The following is a 14,966-nucleotide window of genomic DNA, read 5'->3' on the forward strand; positions in this document are numbered from 1 at the left end:
CCTGGCCCAGTTTCCACAAGAGCATCCCATTCCCGGAGATGCCCCAGCTCAGGCACGGGAAAGCAAGGTAAGCACGTTAGGAGTAGTTAGGTAAGCAGTGTGCCGGCATTCCAGGAACACTGGGTCTTCTTTACCTCCATGCTGTGCAGTTCAACAAGGGCTGCTTGCCCGTCAGTGGGAGAGCTGGGACCTACACACACCAGCTGACCTCCTGGCCCGAAACTCACAGGAGCATGAGGAACGTAGAACTTCATGGGCGCTTTGGGACCAGCTGAGGAGACATCCTCTGACCAACAGACACAGATGGACATTGTTAGCATTACTTCCATCACTTTTCTTTAGTTCAGGAATATGCCACGGACGTATTTCTGCCCAAATTCTGCCTGAACCAAAATAAGATTCTGGGTGGGTTGTGTAATTAGAAGAAGCCCATGTTCCCTGCTCCAGTCAGATTTAAGCCTCTGAGAATGTGTCATAATACAATGCATGGGCTTGATGATTCAGTCCAAATGATAATGCACTCAGCCCAGACTCTCAGTGATGTTGAGAGGCCAAGGAGTCTCTGGCTTCCGTGGCCTCTATACTCATGACAAAGTTCCTACATCCAGACAAAGCAATGATGCTTTGTGTCTTGCTTTTGCTTTTCCTAATTCTCTCTGGTCTTCCCTTTCTTAAAAGCACCACTGAGTGCCTCCTTTCCCAACCTGATGATGGATAGGGGCAGTGTTCCCTTCCAGGAATCAGCTATGATGCAATTACTATTACAAGCAAAAAGATAGAAAATGGAACCAAAGTTGACCTCTCTGCCCCAGAGACATACATAAGCAAATGCGGTGGACAATGATCCACCATAAGGCTGACTTTCCCAGAGACTTTCCACCCAGCCTTTCCACATCAGATTCAACCAACTCTTGTGATCATTTTAGAACCCACCAGCTTGAACTGGACTCCAAGCTGCTGAAGCTGGGGGATCATCCCGCTCGGGGGCATCTGTGATGTACTGACTGAGCTCATAGCTGCTGGAGCTGAGACCAGACTCACGCTGCTGGAGAAGGTTGGACTCACTAGCCAGTGATGGCTGAAAGTTAAAAACAATACAAACACATAGGAAGAAGTTTCAGAGAGCTGGTCTTCTCAAGCGTTCTTTCAAAGAAACAAAACACATACAGTGAAAGTGGATGTATTGAAAGGAGAAAAAGAGAAAATCAAGTTGATAGGCATTTGCCAAAGGATATATTATGACCCAATGGAAAGAGCGGAGGCCTTGGGGTCAGAGGCCCTTGAATTCAAATCTCGGCTTTGTCTTATACTCAGCTGCTGTGCCCCTGGACACGTGACTTAGGCTCTCTGAGCTCAGTGCTTTCATCTGCGATATAATCATATCTGCCCTATATACTTCAAGTAATTCATGTATTCATTCATCAACTTCTTTTTTTTTTTTTTTGAGACAGAGTCTCGCTCTGTCATGAGGCTGGAGTTCAATGGCACGATCTCAGCTCACTGCAACCTCCACCTCCTGGGTTCAAGAGATTCTCCTGCCTCAGCCTCCCAAGTAGCTGTGACTACAGGTGCACCACCACTCCAACTGATGTTTGTATTTTTAGTAGAAACGGGGTTTCACCATGTTGGCCAGGATGGTCTCGATCTCTTGACATCATGATCTGCCCGCCTCAGCCTCCCAAAGCCCTGGGATTACAGGCATGAGCCACCGTGCCCGGCCCTCATTCATTGACTGTTTAATGAGCACCTATTATGCTCTAGGTGCCATGCTTTCCCCTTGGATGCAGGTGTAAAGAAATTCATGGGGCCAGGTATGATGGTTCACACCTGTAATCCCAGCACTTTGGTAGGCCAAAGCAGGAGGATCACTTGAGCCCAGGAATTTGAGACCCCAAATTGCAACATAGCAAGACCTCATCTCTACAAAAAAAATAAAATAAAATAAAAAAATTTAGCTGGGCATGGTGATGCACACCTATAGCCCCAGCGACTTGGGAGGCTGAGGTGGAAGGATCACTTGAGCCCAGGAGTTCAAGGCTGCAGTGAGCTATGACCATGCTGTTACACTCCAGCCTGGGTGACAGAGCAAAACTCTGTCTCTAAAGAAATAAAGAAAGAAATTCATTGAGTTTACATCTTGTGTGCATACAAGTAAAATAATTAATTCAAAAGCTCTTTGGGCCAGGCCAGGGACTCACACCTGTAATCCCAGCACTGTGGGAGGCCAACCCAGGAGGATCAGATCGCCTGAGGTTAGGATTTCCAGACCAACCTGGCCAGCATGGTGAAACCCCATCTCCACTAAAAACTACAAAAATTAACTGGGCATGGCGGCACACAGTTGTAGTCCCAGCTACTAGGGAGGCTGAGCCAGGAGGATCACTTGAATCAGGGAGGTGGAGGTTGCAGTGAGCCGAGATTGTGCCATTGCACTCCAGCCTGTGCAACAGAGTGAGACTCTGTCTCAAAAAAATAAAATAAAATAAAAAGTAAAGCTCTTGTACACTGTAAAGTGCTGTACATGTGTATGTGGCTGCTATCATTGTATTGTTACTATTAGTCATAATCATATGTGCCCTACCCTATTAAGCACTAAGTATACAAAAGAAATTGACCTCAAAAATCATACAAACCTAATAAGGGAGACAAGATTAATACAAGACTTTCAAAATTAAGACCCGATCTCTGGCTGAGCATGGTGGCTCAGACCTGTAATCCCAGCACTTTGGGAGGTCAAGGTGGGCAGATCACAAGGTCAGGAGTTCAAAACCAGCCTGGCCAACATGGTGAAACCCCGTCTCTACTAAAAATACAAAAATTAGCTGGGCGTGGTGGGGGGCGCCTGTAATCCTAGCTACTCAGGAGGCTGAGGCAGGAGAATCGCCTGAACCCAGGAGATGAAGGTAGCAATGAGGCGAGATTGTGCCACTGCACTCCAGCCTGGGCAACAGAGTGAAACTCTGTCTCAAAAGAAAAGAACCATCTCTGTAGTATATTTGCAAATTTTCCACAAATCTAAAATGATTCTAAAATAAAAAGTGTATTTTAAAAAAGATCTCCATTTTGTGGCCCAGCTGGTGCATATAATAAGATTTTTAGAGGAAAGGGATGAATGAAGAGTTAGAAAAGGTTTCAAGCCCTGCTTCTCAAACCTGAATTCAAAGATTCTAGCAACTTCCCTCTTCCTGGGTTAAACCAAATTGCTAGTCCCCTGGGGTCCCTAACACCTAACACCTGGATGACAGCGTCCTCTCTTTCCCAGTGTGTTGGAGTGAGCTGGGTGACCTTTCTCGATCCCCTCAATTTGCTGAAAATGCAAAGGAGTTCAGTTTAGGGCCTCGGTTGCCTAAAACTGAGGCAGTAAGGAGGGAAGAAAGGAAGGCATGGGTGGAGGTTCTGCTAAGAGGGAAGGAATGGGTCCTCCAGACGGCTGGCCGCTGGACATCCATCCCCAAGGGCCCTGTTCTGCCACTGCTGACAGTGTCAGCTTCGACACATGGACACAGTCTCCAGCCCCCACGTCACTTTAGGTTACCTTAGTTTTCTGGGCCCCAGCAAGCAGGCTCCCTGGAAACAGCTCCCCAGGCCACTCCTGTCCAGAGTTGGAAGCAGGGCTGTCTTTATAATGGTTCCTACTGTTAGATCTGCAGCAAAATGACAGGAGCAGTGAGCGGGGTCCTGAGCAAGCCAGCAAGGCTGAAGCACTCTCCGCTGGAAGCTGACCTGCTCCAAAGCATGGTCAGGTGCCATGTCAGCCTGGGTGCCATAGGAGAAAGCATTTTCCTCCCACTCGCCACCTCAATCTACTAATCCCAGGAAAAGCAGGAGTGCTTGAGTTCCACAGCTCAGTGGCTGGAAGCGGCCTCAGGTCCTGATGAGAAGGGTTGGTCTCTACAGCCTGACATTCTGGAATGACTTACATCAGAGTGTTTAGGTTGGTGAATTCCAGAGCTGCGAGCACCAGGACAGATGCTTGGGCAAAACTCTCTTCCCTGTGTTGTCTTATCACGGGGAGATGGCCCATTCTCAGGGCTCAGGCGTAGGCTGAGGAGAAGCACCCCAGCCCCAGGTAGGTTCTCATGACCTAATCATGAGAGCTTTTTCTAGGCCATATCTGTTCTGAGGCCAACACAGAATTAAAGTCCTCCTTTAGGACAGACCTCAGGGAACCTCACAGGACTCAGACTTGCCCAGCTTTGGGAACAGACTCTCAGTGATAAGAATCTCTCTTCCCAGGGTCCATATTAACAGTGGACCAGGACCATCCTTGGATACTCCCATATCCCTGTGGCTGAAACAAAGGTACGCAGGCTTCTGGAGGTAAGAGACCAGCATCAGACGCCAGAAGATTTGCCCAACATAGTCTGAGTTTGACAACATCATGTCAAACTGGCCTCTCCTTTTGCACTTACTGGAAGTGGGTCTCACTATTTGTTCCAAATGGACTGTGCTGGTTTTCATAATGATGTTCATCAAGGTACTTTTGCTCTCGGTAATCTTCATGCCAGATATAAGGACTCCTTTGCCTTGGCACTGCACCCTCAGAGAAAACAGAATCAAGACAGGTCACTTCCTGTTTCTGAAAGTTCTTAGAAAGATATTAGTGAGCTGTGAGGAGTTCCTAGAGCACAGTAGATCTAAAAACATATTTTCCAAATTGAAAAAATAGATAGGTAAGAGCTAATGATGAGAGTCCATAGGACGCCTCTCAGTCCCCTCTGAACTAATTAGCGTGGATCTATACAACCACACAAGGATGGGGATTGGTGTGTACATGTGTGGGGGGCAGGTAGGGGTGTGTGTGTGTGTGTGTGTGTGTTCAATGTTGAAACAGATTTATCTTTGCTAGCAGTTCAGACGCTGCCATTAAGACACACCCTATACTTATTAGTATAGGGGAGAACACTCCTTTGGGTGCATATCTGCTGTCCTCAGGGTGAAGTGACAGACTCCTACTATAGCCCAGCAGATGTCCTTAAGAACTGACTTCACTGTTACTTGGTCGAAGACTATAATCTTGGCTATAAGGCAAAGTAGAAGAAAAAATGTGGATGAAGTGCAAACTACCCATAGTACTAGTAACAGTACCATCATCTATGCAAACAAAGGAAAACAACTCCTTTAGTCTCTTCTCAGGACATCGAGGAGGAGTGTTTCTGCTGTGGTCTCGTCTGGCCAAGAAAAGATGCCCAAGGTGAGGGTCTGAACATGGCTCCGTCGGTCTCTCCCCTGCCTCTCAGACCAGCTGCCCCATCCCCAAATCCCAGAGGCTTCTTGGAGACTTTTCCATACCTCTTTCTTCCTGCAGCCACTGTGGGTGTCCGTGATAGTAGTAACTTCCATAAGCATATTCCTCCCTCGTTGTGGGAGAGTGATAGCCCTGATATGAATTCTCATACCCTGGCCTAAAATAGCACAAAGAAGACTGGTCAGTTGAGGACAAGGGTGGTAAAGACAGAAACCAATGGAAGACTTGACAAACTAAACAGCTTCAGAGGACAGAGTTGTGACCCAGCCTAGAATCTGCTTGAAAGCCATGGTTAATTCTAGATCCTATAAACAGAAACAGAATCAGAGCAGGAGTCAGGCCTTTGTTGCATAACAAGAGTAGAATTTTTATAGTAAAATTTTTTTACTTAAAACTCTTTTCTAAAAACCTCTTTTTTATTTAAAACTCTTTTACTTTATAGTAAAACTCTCACTCCCCAAATACATACATATTATCTTAGAACACTCTGTCCTGACATTATCTGAGAAAATCACTTCCTGAGACGACTGTGTTAAGTCTCCAATACACCACCGTAACTTCCATGCTTATTCCAGATGGAATTGAGATTAAAAAGTCAGACTGGACTATCTTAAGTCTGATTACTTTTATTGCCTCTGTCCTGAACATGCCTCTCTTTGAGAATTCAACAATCCAAAAAGATTGGGGAGAGGACCATCATAATACTAATGTTTTTATCAATTAGTAATTTTTTTTTTTTTTTTTTGAGACAGAGTCTCACTCTGTCACCCAGGTTGGAGTGCAGTGGCATGATCTCGGCTCACTGCAATCTCCATCTCCCAGGTTCAAGTGATTCTCACATCTCAGCTACCCAAGTAGCTGGGATTACAGGTGTGCACCACCACGCCCAGCTAATTTTGTTTTGTTTCGTTTTGTATTTTTAGTAGAGACAGGGTTTCACCATGTTGGACAGGCTGGTCTTGAACTCCCGACCTCAGATGATCCGCCTGCCTTGGCCTCCCAAAGTGCTGGGATTACAGGCGTGAGCCACTGCACCTAGCCCAATTAGTAATTTTTTAGTATTTCTTAGGGACAAATTTCTTTATAATAATAGTCGTAATTTCAACCCTGAATCTGTAAGCAGGTAAGTATTACCCCTAAAGTAGAACATAGATGGCTTCCAACATTCCGTGAAATATTAAGTCCAGTGCTACAGACCAGGGAAACAGGAATTCCAGATTCTCCAACCTGAATAGAATGACCTCACTGCAACCTCTTCCTTCCGAACTTGCAGCCTCCAAGTTTCTATCTGCTTTCCCTAAGGTCGATTTTTTTTAAAGTTCCCATTCATTCAATACGGATTATTGGTATGCCTGTTACATTCCGGGTACTGTGGTAGGCACTAGGACTCTTCTTGGTGCCGGTGGTGTCATGCTAATCCCAAGGCAGAGTGGTCTAATGACAATGAGGAACTCCTTATAGGGATCTCCAAGAAAAGCTTTTCCATAGTCTACATATACTACCTTTTGCAATCCCAGAGCAAGAGGGTTCCATCTGCTCTTTTGAATTTCACCACTTTTTCTTCCCTCTACACTGCCCCCCCAAACCCCCAATACTCAATTGCATTTGTGATGGCTTCTTTAAGAAGCTCCACTAGGGAATAAAGAGGAGAGAAATACTATCTTCAGTCATCAGAAACAAATTTGGGAGAGGACAGGATTTAGCTAAAGCCATGTAGTAAGGTAGAGAAGGAAAAAGAAAAAAGGGGGAGAAAAATAAAAGGAAAAGGAAGAAGGAAAAGAACAATCTATTCAGAAGCATTTAGGAGAGTTGCATTCATTCCAAGCCCTAAAGCCATACCTTGAATACAACTGACTGGGATAACCACTTTTGTAATAGTCAATTCTAGACAGAGGCTGATGCCAGTCCCCAGGCCTGGAGGCATAATGGGACTGTTGATGGTCTGTCCTGGGCTCCTGCTGTGGCTGGGGGCTCCCACGGTTGTCTTGCCATTGGTGAAACCTCTCTCCATTGTGCCGAGAGTGAGGGACAGGCCGATGATGTCCATCTCTCCGAAACCCTCGGTCTGGATCCTTTGAGGGTGTTGTGACCTTCCCTCGTGTCTGGGGCAGCCTCTGGGGAGCCCAAAGTTCCATCACTGACTCTCTGAATTTGTCTTGGGTTTTGAGTAAGTTGTGTAGTTATTTTATCTTCCTGCAGACAAAAGAAAAAGGAAAAAAATAATCATTTGAAACCTATATCCAAACATAGTGGTTGATTAGGTTTTGTGAAAAGAGCAGCTATGGTCCTCAAAATCTATCTAAAACAAACCATATGGTCATGGATACAGAGAAATCTGAAAAAAAAATCTCAGATACATGAAGCAAATAACAGACTAGACAATTATATTGATATTGCTTAAAAAATTAAAAAGTACATTTGGAACAACGACAGATGGGGGAGGCATGGGAGACAGATAACAGTAATAGGTACAGCTAAAAATGCTATCAAGGAATCCCAGTTGATGTTTCTTCACATATTCCCCCAGCAAGTGTTTATTTAACACTTACAGTGGAGGCCCTGTGGTATCATAAATAGAGTGGGTCTTGCAGAGAGCTAGATTAGAGTTCAAATCCTAACTCTGCCACTTAACTAGCTAGTTCATTTTTTCAAGCCTCAATTTCCTTACCCATGAAATAGAGACTGTAATGACTACCTCGCAAGGTTATTGACAGAGTTAAAGATAACCTCTGCAAAGTGCCTGACATGTTACCCAACATGTTAAAGTGCTCAATAAATAGTAGTGTTATCAAAGATAAAGATGAGGGTAGTATGAGTGGCTGAAGATGTTTACTAAAGAAAAAGAAGTGGCCGGGCGCGGAAAAAGAAGTGGCCGGGCGCGGTGGCTCAAGCCTGTAATCCCAGCACTTTGGGAGGCCGAGACGGGCGGATCACGAGGTCAGGAGATCGAGACCATCCTGGCTGACACGGTGAAACCCCGTCTCTACTTTAAAAAAAATACAAAAAAACCTAGCCGGGCGAGGTGGCGGCGCCTGTAGTCCCGGCTACTCGGGAGGCTGAGGCAGGAGAATGGCGTGAACCCGGGAGGCGGAGCTTGCAGTGAGCTGAGATCCGGCCACTGCACTCCAGCCTGGGCGGCAGAGCGAGACTCCGTCTCAAAAAAAAAAAAAAAAAAAAAAAAAAAGAAAAAGAAGTTTAGGCCGGGCATGGTGGCTCACGCCTGTAATCCCAGCACTTGGGGAGGCCGAGACGGGCGGATCACGAGGTCAGGAGATCGAGATCACCCTGGCTAACACGGTGAAACCCCGTCTCTACTAAAAATACAAAAATTAGCCGGGCGCAGTGGCGGGCACTTGTAGTCCCAGCTACACGGGAGGCTGAGGCAGGAGAATGGCGTGAACCCGGGAGGCGGAGCTTGCAGTGAGTGGAGATCGCGCCACTGCACTCCAGCCTGGGCGACAGAGCAAGACTCCGTCTCAAAAAAAAAAAAAGAAAGAAAAGAAAAAGGAGTTTAGACTGACCTTTTCAAGAAGCACCTTTTCTGAATCCTTACGTTAACCCCCCAAAGAACTAGAACCTATATAATATGGTCATCCCTGCTCCTCCAGAGAAGCCAACAAGAGGCAAATTTGGGATTGTTTACATAAAAAATTAGAAGGCCATGTCTCAGGATTCTTCCTGGCTGGAGATTTAAATCCTGGAAGTCTCCCTAGCATCAAACTAATTTTCCCCCAAGTCCCCACGTATTCCTGAAAAAGGAAAATTGCTCCAAGGACTGATTACCTTCCAGGTTCCTCTGCTCATAGCACGGGGTGGTGAGGGGCAGGGGTTGCACCCGCCAAAGGAAAGCACGCCTCAGATCTTACTCTTGCTCAGGATTCTCTTGTGTCAGGAGCATCCACAGGCTAGGTCGGCCTCGATTTTTTCTTCCTTAGGAACTGTTTTAGGTTGCAAGATTCTGATCAAATCAGTTAACTTGTTTCCACTACTAAAGGTCCCAGCCTCACATAAAAATTCATATCAGAACAAAAGGTCAAAAGGGTGGGTGTTGAAATCGAGACGTCACTCTGCTCAAACACCAGGGAGCCAGGGTCGACAGCTATGAGCCAAGAGCTATGAGACAGCAGAACACACAAGAAGAGCAAGGTGCAGAGGAGGCCTCCCACCTCAAGGTCACTCACAACTCAGGGGAACCTGTGGCTTCCTTCCCATGTCAGCTCACTCCCTTGAAAAAGCCAGGTGCAATGACAGCCTTTGCCAGCAAATCCCAGGAACGGCCAAATGTCCCAGACACAAGGAAGGGCACATGAGCCTTTTCTGAAGGCTGGTGGAACTCAAAACCATTTGGACCAAGTAAGCGGAATGAGAAGAAACCTGCTTTCTCCTTGTCCCCAGATAGTCTCACTAGGCAGCCCTTCCCCAAATGAAAGGTGCAACACCCAATCTTTCCACTGAAATCACATCACTTTGCTGCCAAGAGACATCAACTCCAGCAAATCAGTCCTCAGATTAAGGACACCAAATAAATAGCACCTTCGATTCTCAAAATGAAGGAATTACATCCATGATGACAAATCACACTCACACATTCACATAAATGACCTTTCCTCGCCCCGGTAAAGGCCATCTCGCCTTTCCTAATCTGACGGCACAGCACGTCCAGCTCAAAGAACGGAAAGAAGGGAGCAAGTGTTCCCACACACCTGCTCCGATGGCTTCCCACCTTCCTTCAGCGCTGCTCCAGGGACCTGGCCTAAGAGTGCCCCCTCTCCTCTTGGAGACTGTCAAAGTCCAGGTGCCACATCTACCACGACTCACCGGGCCCTCAGATCTACAGCATGTCAGTTACCTTTGCAACTGCCCAGCCTCCATGGAGCTGATTCATTAGGGCAAAGTACAGCCCAGATACTGCAGTGCGGGACCCGCCTGACTTGAAGAATTTGCTCTGAACGCTGTCAGAGACTGGCGCTTCTGTTTGCCTGAGCATGGACTGAGCCAGGTTCACTCATATGAGAAATCATTCAAATTCCCACAGCAATCACGGAAGAGAGACATCAGGAAGAGGAAGTCCAGAAGCCCCAAGGCAGCCGGGTCTGGCGCGAAAAACACCACCTTTGGGGTGTTAACCCGGGGCTCTTCCACTAGCTGGTTCTGTTACTTAACCTCTCTGAGTTTCAGTTTCTTTTTCTTTAAAATGGGAATGGCAATGCTTAGCTTATGAGGGTCATTACGAGGATGAAATGTTGGTAAAGCATCACATGATATATAGGTAAGTATGCCCTGCAGATCAATATTATCTTTTCCTTTCCAAAGAGAGGAGTTAATTCCACTGGTTGAGGTGCATGGGGAAGGGGACATGTTCGCTGGTGGGAGTAAACACCTGGTTTGCCCAGTGTGGGTTTTTCTCATGTATGTTTCTCTCCATTGGGCTCTGGTTGTGTAATACATTCTGTTATCTAGCTAGAAGGCAGATTTATATCCCCAATATTGAACTGAAGGCACTAAAAAGTTTTCCATTATAACAAGAAAGTAGTTTCTCGCACTTGAAATACACATTTCTTCTGCAATATCAAGGTAAACACGGAGAAACACATGACTACTTCTGAATTAATATTTTAAAATTCTGAATTTTAAAAAATCCCAAATGGTTTATTCTTTCTCTCAACAAATACTTACTGTGTTCCTGTTAAGGGCCAGGATTTGACACACATAAATATAAAAGACACAAATTAGTCTCTCATATCTGTCATTACTAGTCCAGGGAAAACCACCCTCTTGGGTCTCATGGTCGTATAGGGTCATGTATCTAAGCTACAGGATTTTCTCTCAGCCCCTCAGCTGACTCTAGAACCCAGCAACTGAGTGTAGAATTCTCTGACTGCAGCTAATGGTTTATTTTTTTTTTTCCAAGACAGAGTCTTCCTCTGTCACCCAGGCTGTAGTGCAGTGGCGCAATCTCGGCTCACTGCAACCTCCACCTCCCGGGTTTAAGCAATTCTCCTGCCTCAGCCTCCCAAGTAGCTGGGATTACAGGCACGTGCCACCACGCCTGGCTAATTTTTGTATTTTTAGTAAAGACGGGGTTTCATCATGTTGGCCAGGCTGGTCTCAAACTCCTGACCTTGTGATCCACCCGCCTCAGCCTCCCAAAGTGCTGGGATTACAGGCATGAGCCACCGTGCCCAGCCGTTAATGGTTTCTTACCTCACTCTTGGTCTGTGAAGTTTGGCTCTCTAATGGCTGCACTGTTGTTTTTAATCCTTCTGGGAAGAGGAACTAGAGAAGGACACACACATCGACAGCAGGAATCAGAACGTGGGTGATGATTACACTGACTTGATATCAAATTATATGTTCTGATATATCACAATAACATTCATAAAAGTTCTTGATGTCACTCTTTTGGCATATAATGTGACATTAGTCTTGCCCTATAACACCAGCTGCATTATCGGAATGTTAACTTTGAAAAGGACCTTAGAGGTTATTTTAGCAACTTTGCTTTTTTGATGATAAAACCAAGATCCAAAGAAGTGAAATGACTTACCCAAGATCACAAAGTTAACTAGAAGTCCAGTGAAAATTACACTGGTGTGCTCTAGCTGCCTTGCACAAGGTTAATAAGAGCTGATTATTAAATATTCAGGAATTATGTGAGCCAGTTGTTAAACCATGGAAAACTTGAAATCCACCATGGTGGGAGTATTTACACCACAGAAATTGGCAAATGCTACAAAGCGAGGTTGTTGGTGGGTTGTTGGTTTTTTTCAGAGAACCTGTTTAGCAGCATACTGATTTTAACCCCAAACTCTTACTTCCTGATTCAGTGTTCTTGCAATTATAGAATTGTCCTTCTGTTACTAGCCTTCAGTGCACAACGCTGGCTTAAACATCTAGTCAAATTATTCCAAATCCTTCTTTTGTGACATCCCAAAGTATCTCTAATTATCTCTAGAGTTATTATGAAACTCTTCAAACACTCACCAACCACAATTAATTCTAATTAGCTTTAATTATTCTATATAGACATATGGCATACAACAGTTACATGGGTCACAAAATTAAGTAGATTGTGGTGGGATCTCACCGCTCCAAAGGGTTTGGGATTTATCATTTCCTACCTTCCCAGCCCTACATAACTACAACTACTAAGTCTTTCAGCCCGGCAGCTCAATTATTCCTGATTTCTAAACCAAATTGACCCAGATTGACAATATACTAGGAGTTCAGTCCCCACCAGGAGGTGGACCAGAATGAGTCTTGCCACCCCAAGTCCTGGCTGCAGTGTTCTTGGATAATCCAGTAGCCTCCCTCATGCCCAAATGGCTACAGTCTTCATATTATCCTGCCCCAGGTGCTCTGTCCTCATACCTGATTCCTGCTCTGCATCCCAACTATGTACCAGGATTGGAATCCTAGAAGTTTACTAATTTATGTGAATTTCCTTTCCCAGTCTCCGTCCTCTTTTCCAAATGCCAGACAGCACTGTCTAGGGTCTAGCTTCAAACAAGAGTAACTGCCTGCTGTGAACTGAATGTTTGTTTCTTCCCAAAATTCGTATGTTGAAATCCTAACCCCCCATGTATTAGGAGGTAGGCCTCTGAAAGGCCGTGAGAGTGGAGCCCTTGTCAATGGAATTAGTTCCCTTATAAAAAAGACACAAAAGGGTTTGCTTCTCCTCTCTCTCTCTGCTCTCTGATATGTAAGAATACAAACAAAAGATAGCCACCTGCAAACCAGGAAGTGGCCCTCACCAGACACCAGATCTGCTGGAATCTTGATCTTGGACTTCCCAGCCTCCAGAAGGGTGAGAAATAAATTTATGTTGTTTAAGCCACCTAGTTTATGGTTTTCTGTTACAGTAACCCGAACTGACTAAGACACTACCCTAGTTTGACACCTGTCTAGCAAAAGTATTATCACTGTTAATGATGCTGCTAATGTCTAGCCACCGGATTAGTGCTGATGGATGTGAACACCCACCTAGATCCAGGTCAGGTTTGCCATGAATCCTTGAGCACTGTGATTTAATGACTGGTTACTCTTGCAAAGGGCAGCTCATCATTTAAGACATCCCCCAGGCTTCATCCTATTCCTTTACTGAAAGTAACAATTTAGAAAACAAGCTGAGAAGATCTGCATCAATGTGTTATCAGTAGTTATCCACTGGGTAATGGAATGATGGATGATTTTATTTTCTTCCTCTTGCTTATCCATATTTTCTAACTTTTCTACAATAAGTGTATATTATTTTAAAAGGCAAAATTAACTAACATTATTTTTAATCAATAGTATTAGTTCAACCACCAAATGTGTTATTGTCACATCAGTAACTAATTAGGCATTCAAGCTGCTAAAATGGGACAGTGCTCAAAGCTTCCAAGATTGATTAATTGTGCTCAGTCTGCTCTTCTTGATAGAGGTTGAGTCATTTATTCACTGAACAAGTGTTTATTGAACACCTACTATATGCCCATCATTATCACATGCACTGGGGATACAAAAATAAATAACATGCAATATCTGCCCCCAAAGAAGCTCTCAATTCAGTAGAGCAGTAGACATTGAATCATAATACAATCAGTCACAGTATAGTGCAATCGTAATACAATGCAATCATCATTCTAATGGATATATCACTGATTTTTCTAATAGAAGAAGCACAGGGGAAAGCAGGAGACTAGAAACAGTAAGTGTGCTATTCAAGGCTATTCCACAAATCAAGCAGGACAGATGAATGCCTGAACAAGAGCAGCTGTGAAGAGACTGGAGGAGAAGGGACATATAGAATACATATATGTTTATAAAATATAATCAACATGCATTGATGGTCTGTTGACTGTAGAAGATGAGGGAGAAGGAAAAGTCAAGAATGATCCAAGTTTTCAGGCTGTGGAGATGAGATCATGTTACCTTTTTTTAAATTTTTGGCTAATCATCTTAGAAGAGGAGCCAGTTTGGTGGGGAAGATGATATGTTCAGTTTTGCACATGCTGACTGTGAGGGGCCTGTGGGACACAGAGGTGAGTGTGGTCAGTAAGTAGTTGGCTGTAATGAGCTCAAGAGAAAGGATGGAGGAAAGACATGGTGGTTGAAGCCACAGACACAGATAGGATCACTGGAGAAAAGCTTAGAAGATAAGTCTGAGGAAGGAGCTCTGAGGTGGACACAGAAGAACTGGACATAGAAAGAGGAGCCTATGAAAGATAACATGGAGGTGCCAGAAAGATGAGCAGAGAACCAGAAGAGGATGGTATCCCAGAAGTCAGAGGTGATGGCTTTAAAAGCAGGATAGTGGTCAACAACGCCAAACTAGGAGGAATATTGAGAAAGACAACAAGTAAAAGTGTGTTCTCTGAATCACTGGATTTGACAATTAAGAGGTTTGATGATCTTAACAGGAACGATTTCAGTAGGGCCATGGTCAAGGGAGTGAGGGATTAGACATAAAAATCACATCTACAGCACATGGAAATTAAGGAAGAGGAGGCAGCAAGTAAAATGACTCTTTCCAGAACCCTAGATGTGAAGAAAAGGGCTAGGGCTACCATGAGGCACTCAGATTTGAAGAATTGGTTTAGGGTGGACTAGCCAAGAGAGAGTTTCTGCTGATTCATATGGAGAGACTGAAAAAACATTTACGGAAGGAACAAATCTCAGAGAAAATGGGTCACATGGGATCCAGAGCACAGGAGCAAAAGTTAAACCTAGCCAAGGA

The 14,966-nt window shown here is 44.8% G+C and overlaps 1 protein-coding gene across 18 annotated transcripts in view; it reads right to left on the minus strand.

The window, feature by feature from the left end:
* Window positions 1–14,966, minus strand: part of SEC16B (SEC16 homolog B, endoplasmic reticulum export factor) — a 61,582-nt gene that overhangs the window by 37,427 nt on the left and 9,189 nt on the right. For 2 of the 18 annotated variants that reach the window (XM_078000658.1, XM_015123117.3), the window contains exons 1-8: window positions 9,952–10,240; window positions 9,032–9,186; window positions 7,088–7,441; window positions 5,293–5,405; window positions 4,413–4,533; window positions 3,536–3,644; window positions 934–1,078; window positions 135–286 (exon numbers count right to left, since the gene is read on the minus strand). In XM_078000658.1, coding sequence (XP_077856784.1) covers window positions 135–286; window positions 934–1,078; window positions 3,536–3,644; window positions 4,413–4,533; window positions 5,293–5,405; window positions 7,088–7,383 — 936 coding nt within the window. In that variant the 5' untranslated portion in view covers window positions 7,384–7,441; window positions 9,032–9,186; window positions 9,952–10,240. Of the gene's footprint in view, window positions 1–134; window positions 287–933; window positions 1,079–3,535; window positions 3,645–4,412; window positions 4,541–5,292; window positions 5,406–7,087; window positions 7,442–9,031; window positions 9,362–9,833; window positions 10,241–14,966 lie in introns of those variants that run through there. The other 16 variants (XM_078000649.1, XM_078000550.1, XM_078000562.1 and 13 more) reach the window with 15 other exon arrangements.

This window comes from Macaca mulatta, chromosome 1, assembly GCF_049350105.2.
Source record: "Macaca mulatta isolate MMU2019108-1 chromosome 1, T2T-MMU8v2.0, whole genome shotgun sequence".
Taxonomy (NCBI): Eukaryota; Metazoa; Chordata; class Mammalia; order Primates; family Cercopithecidae; genus Macaca; species Macaca mulatta.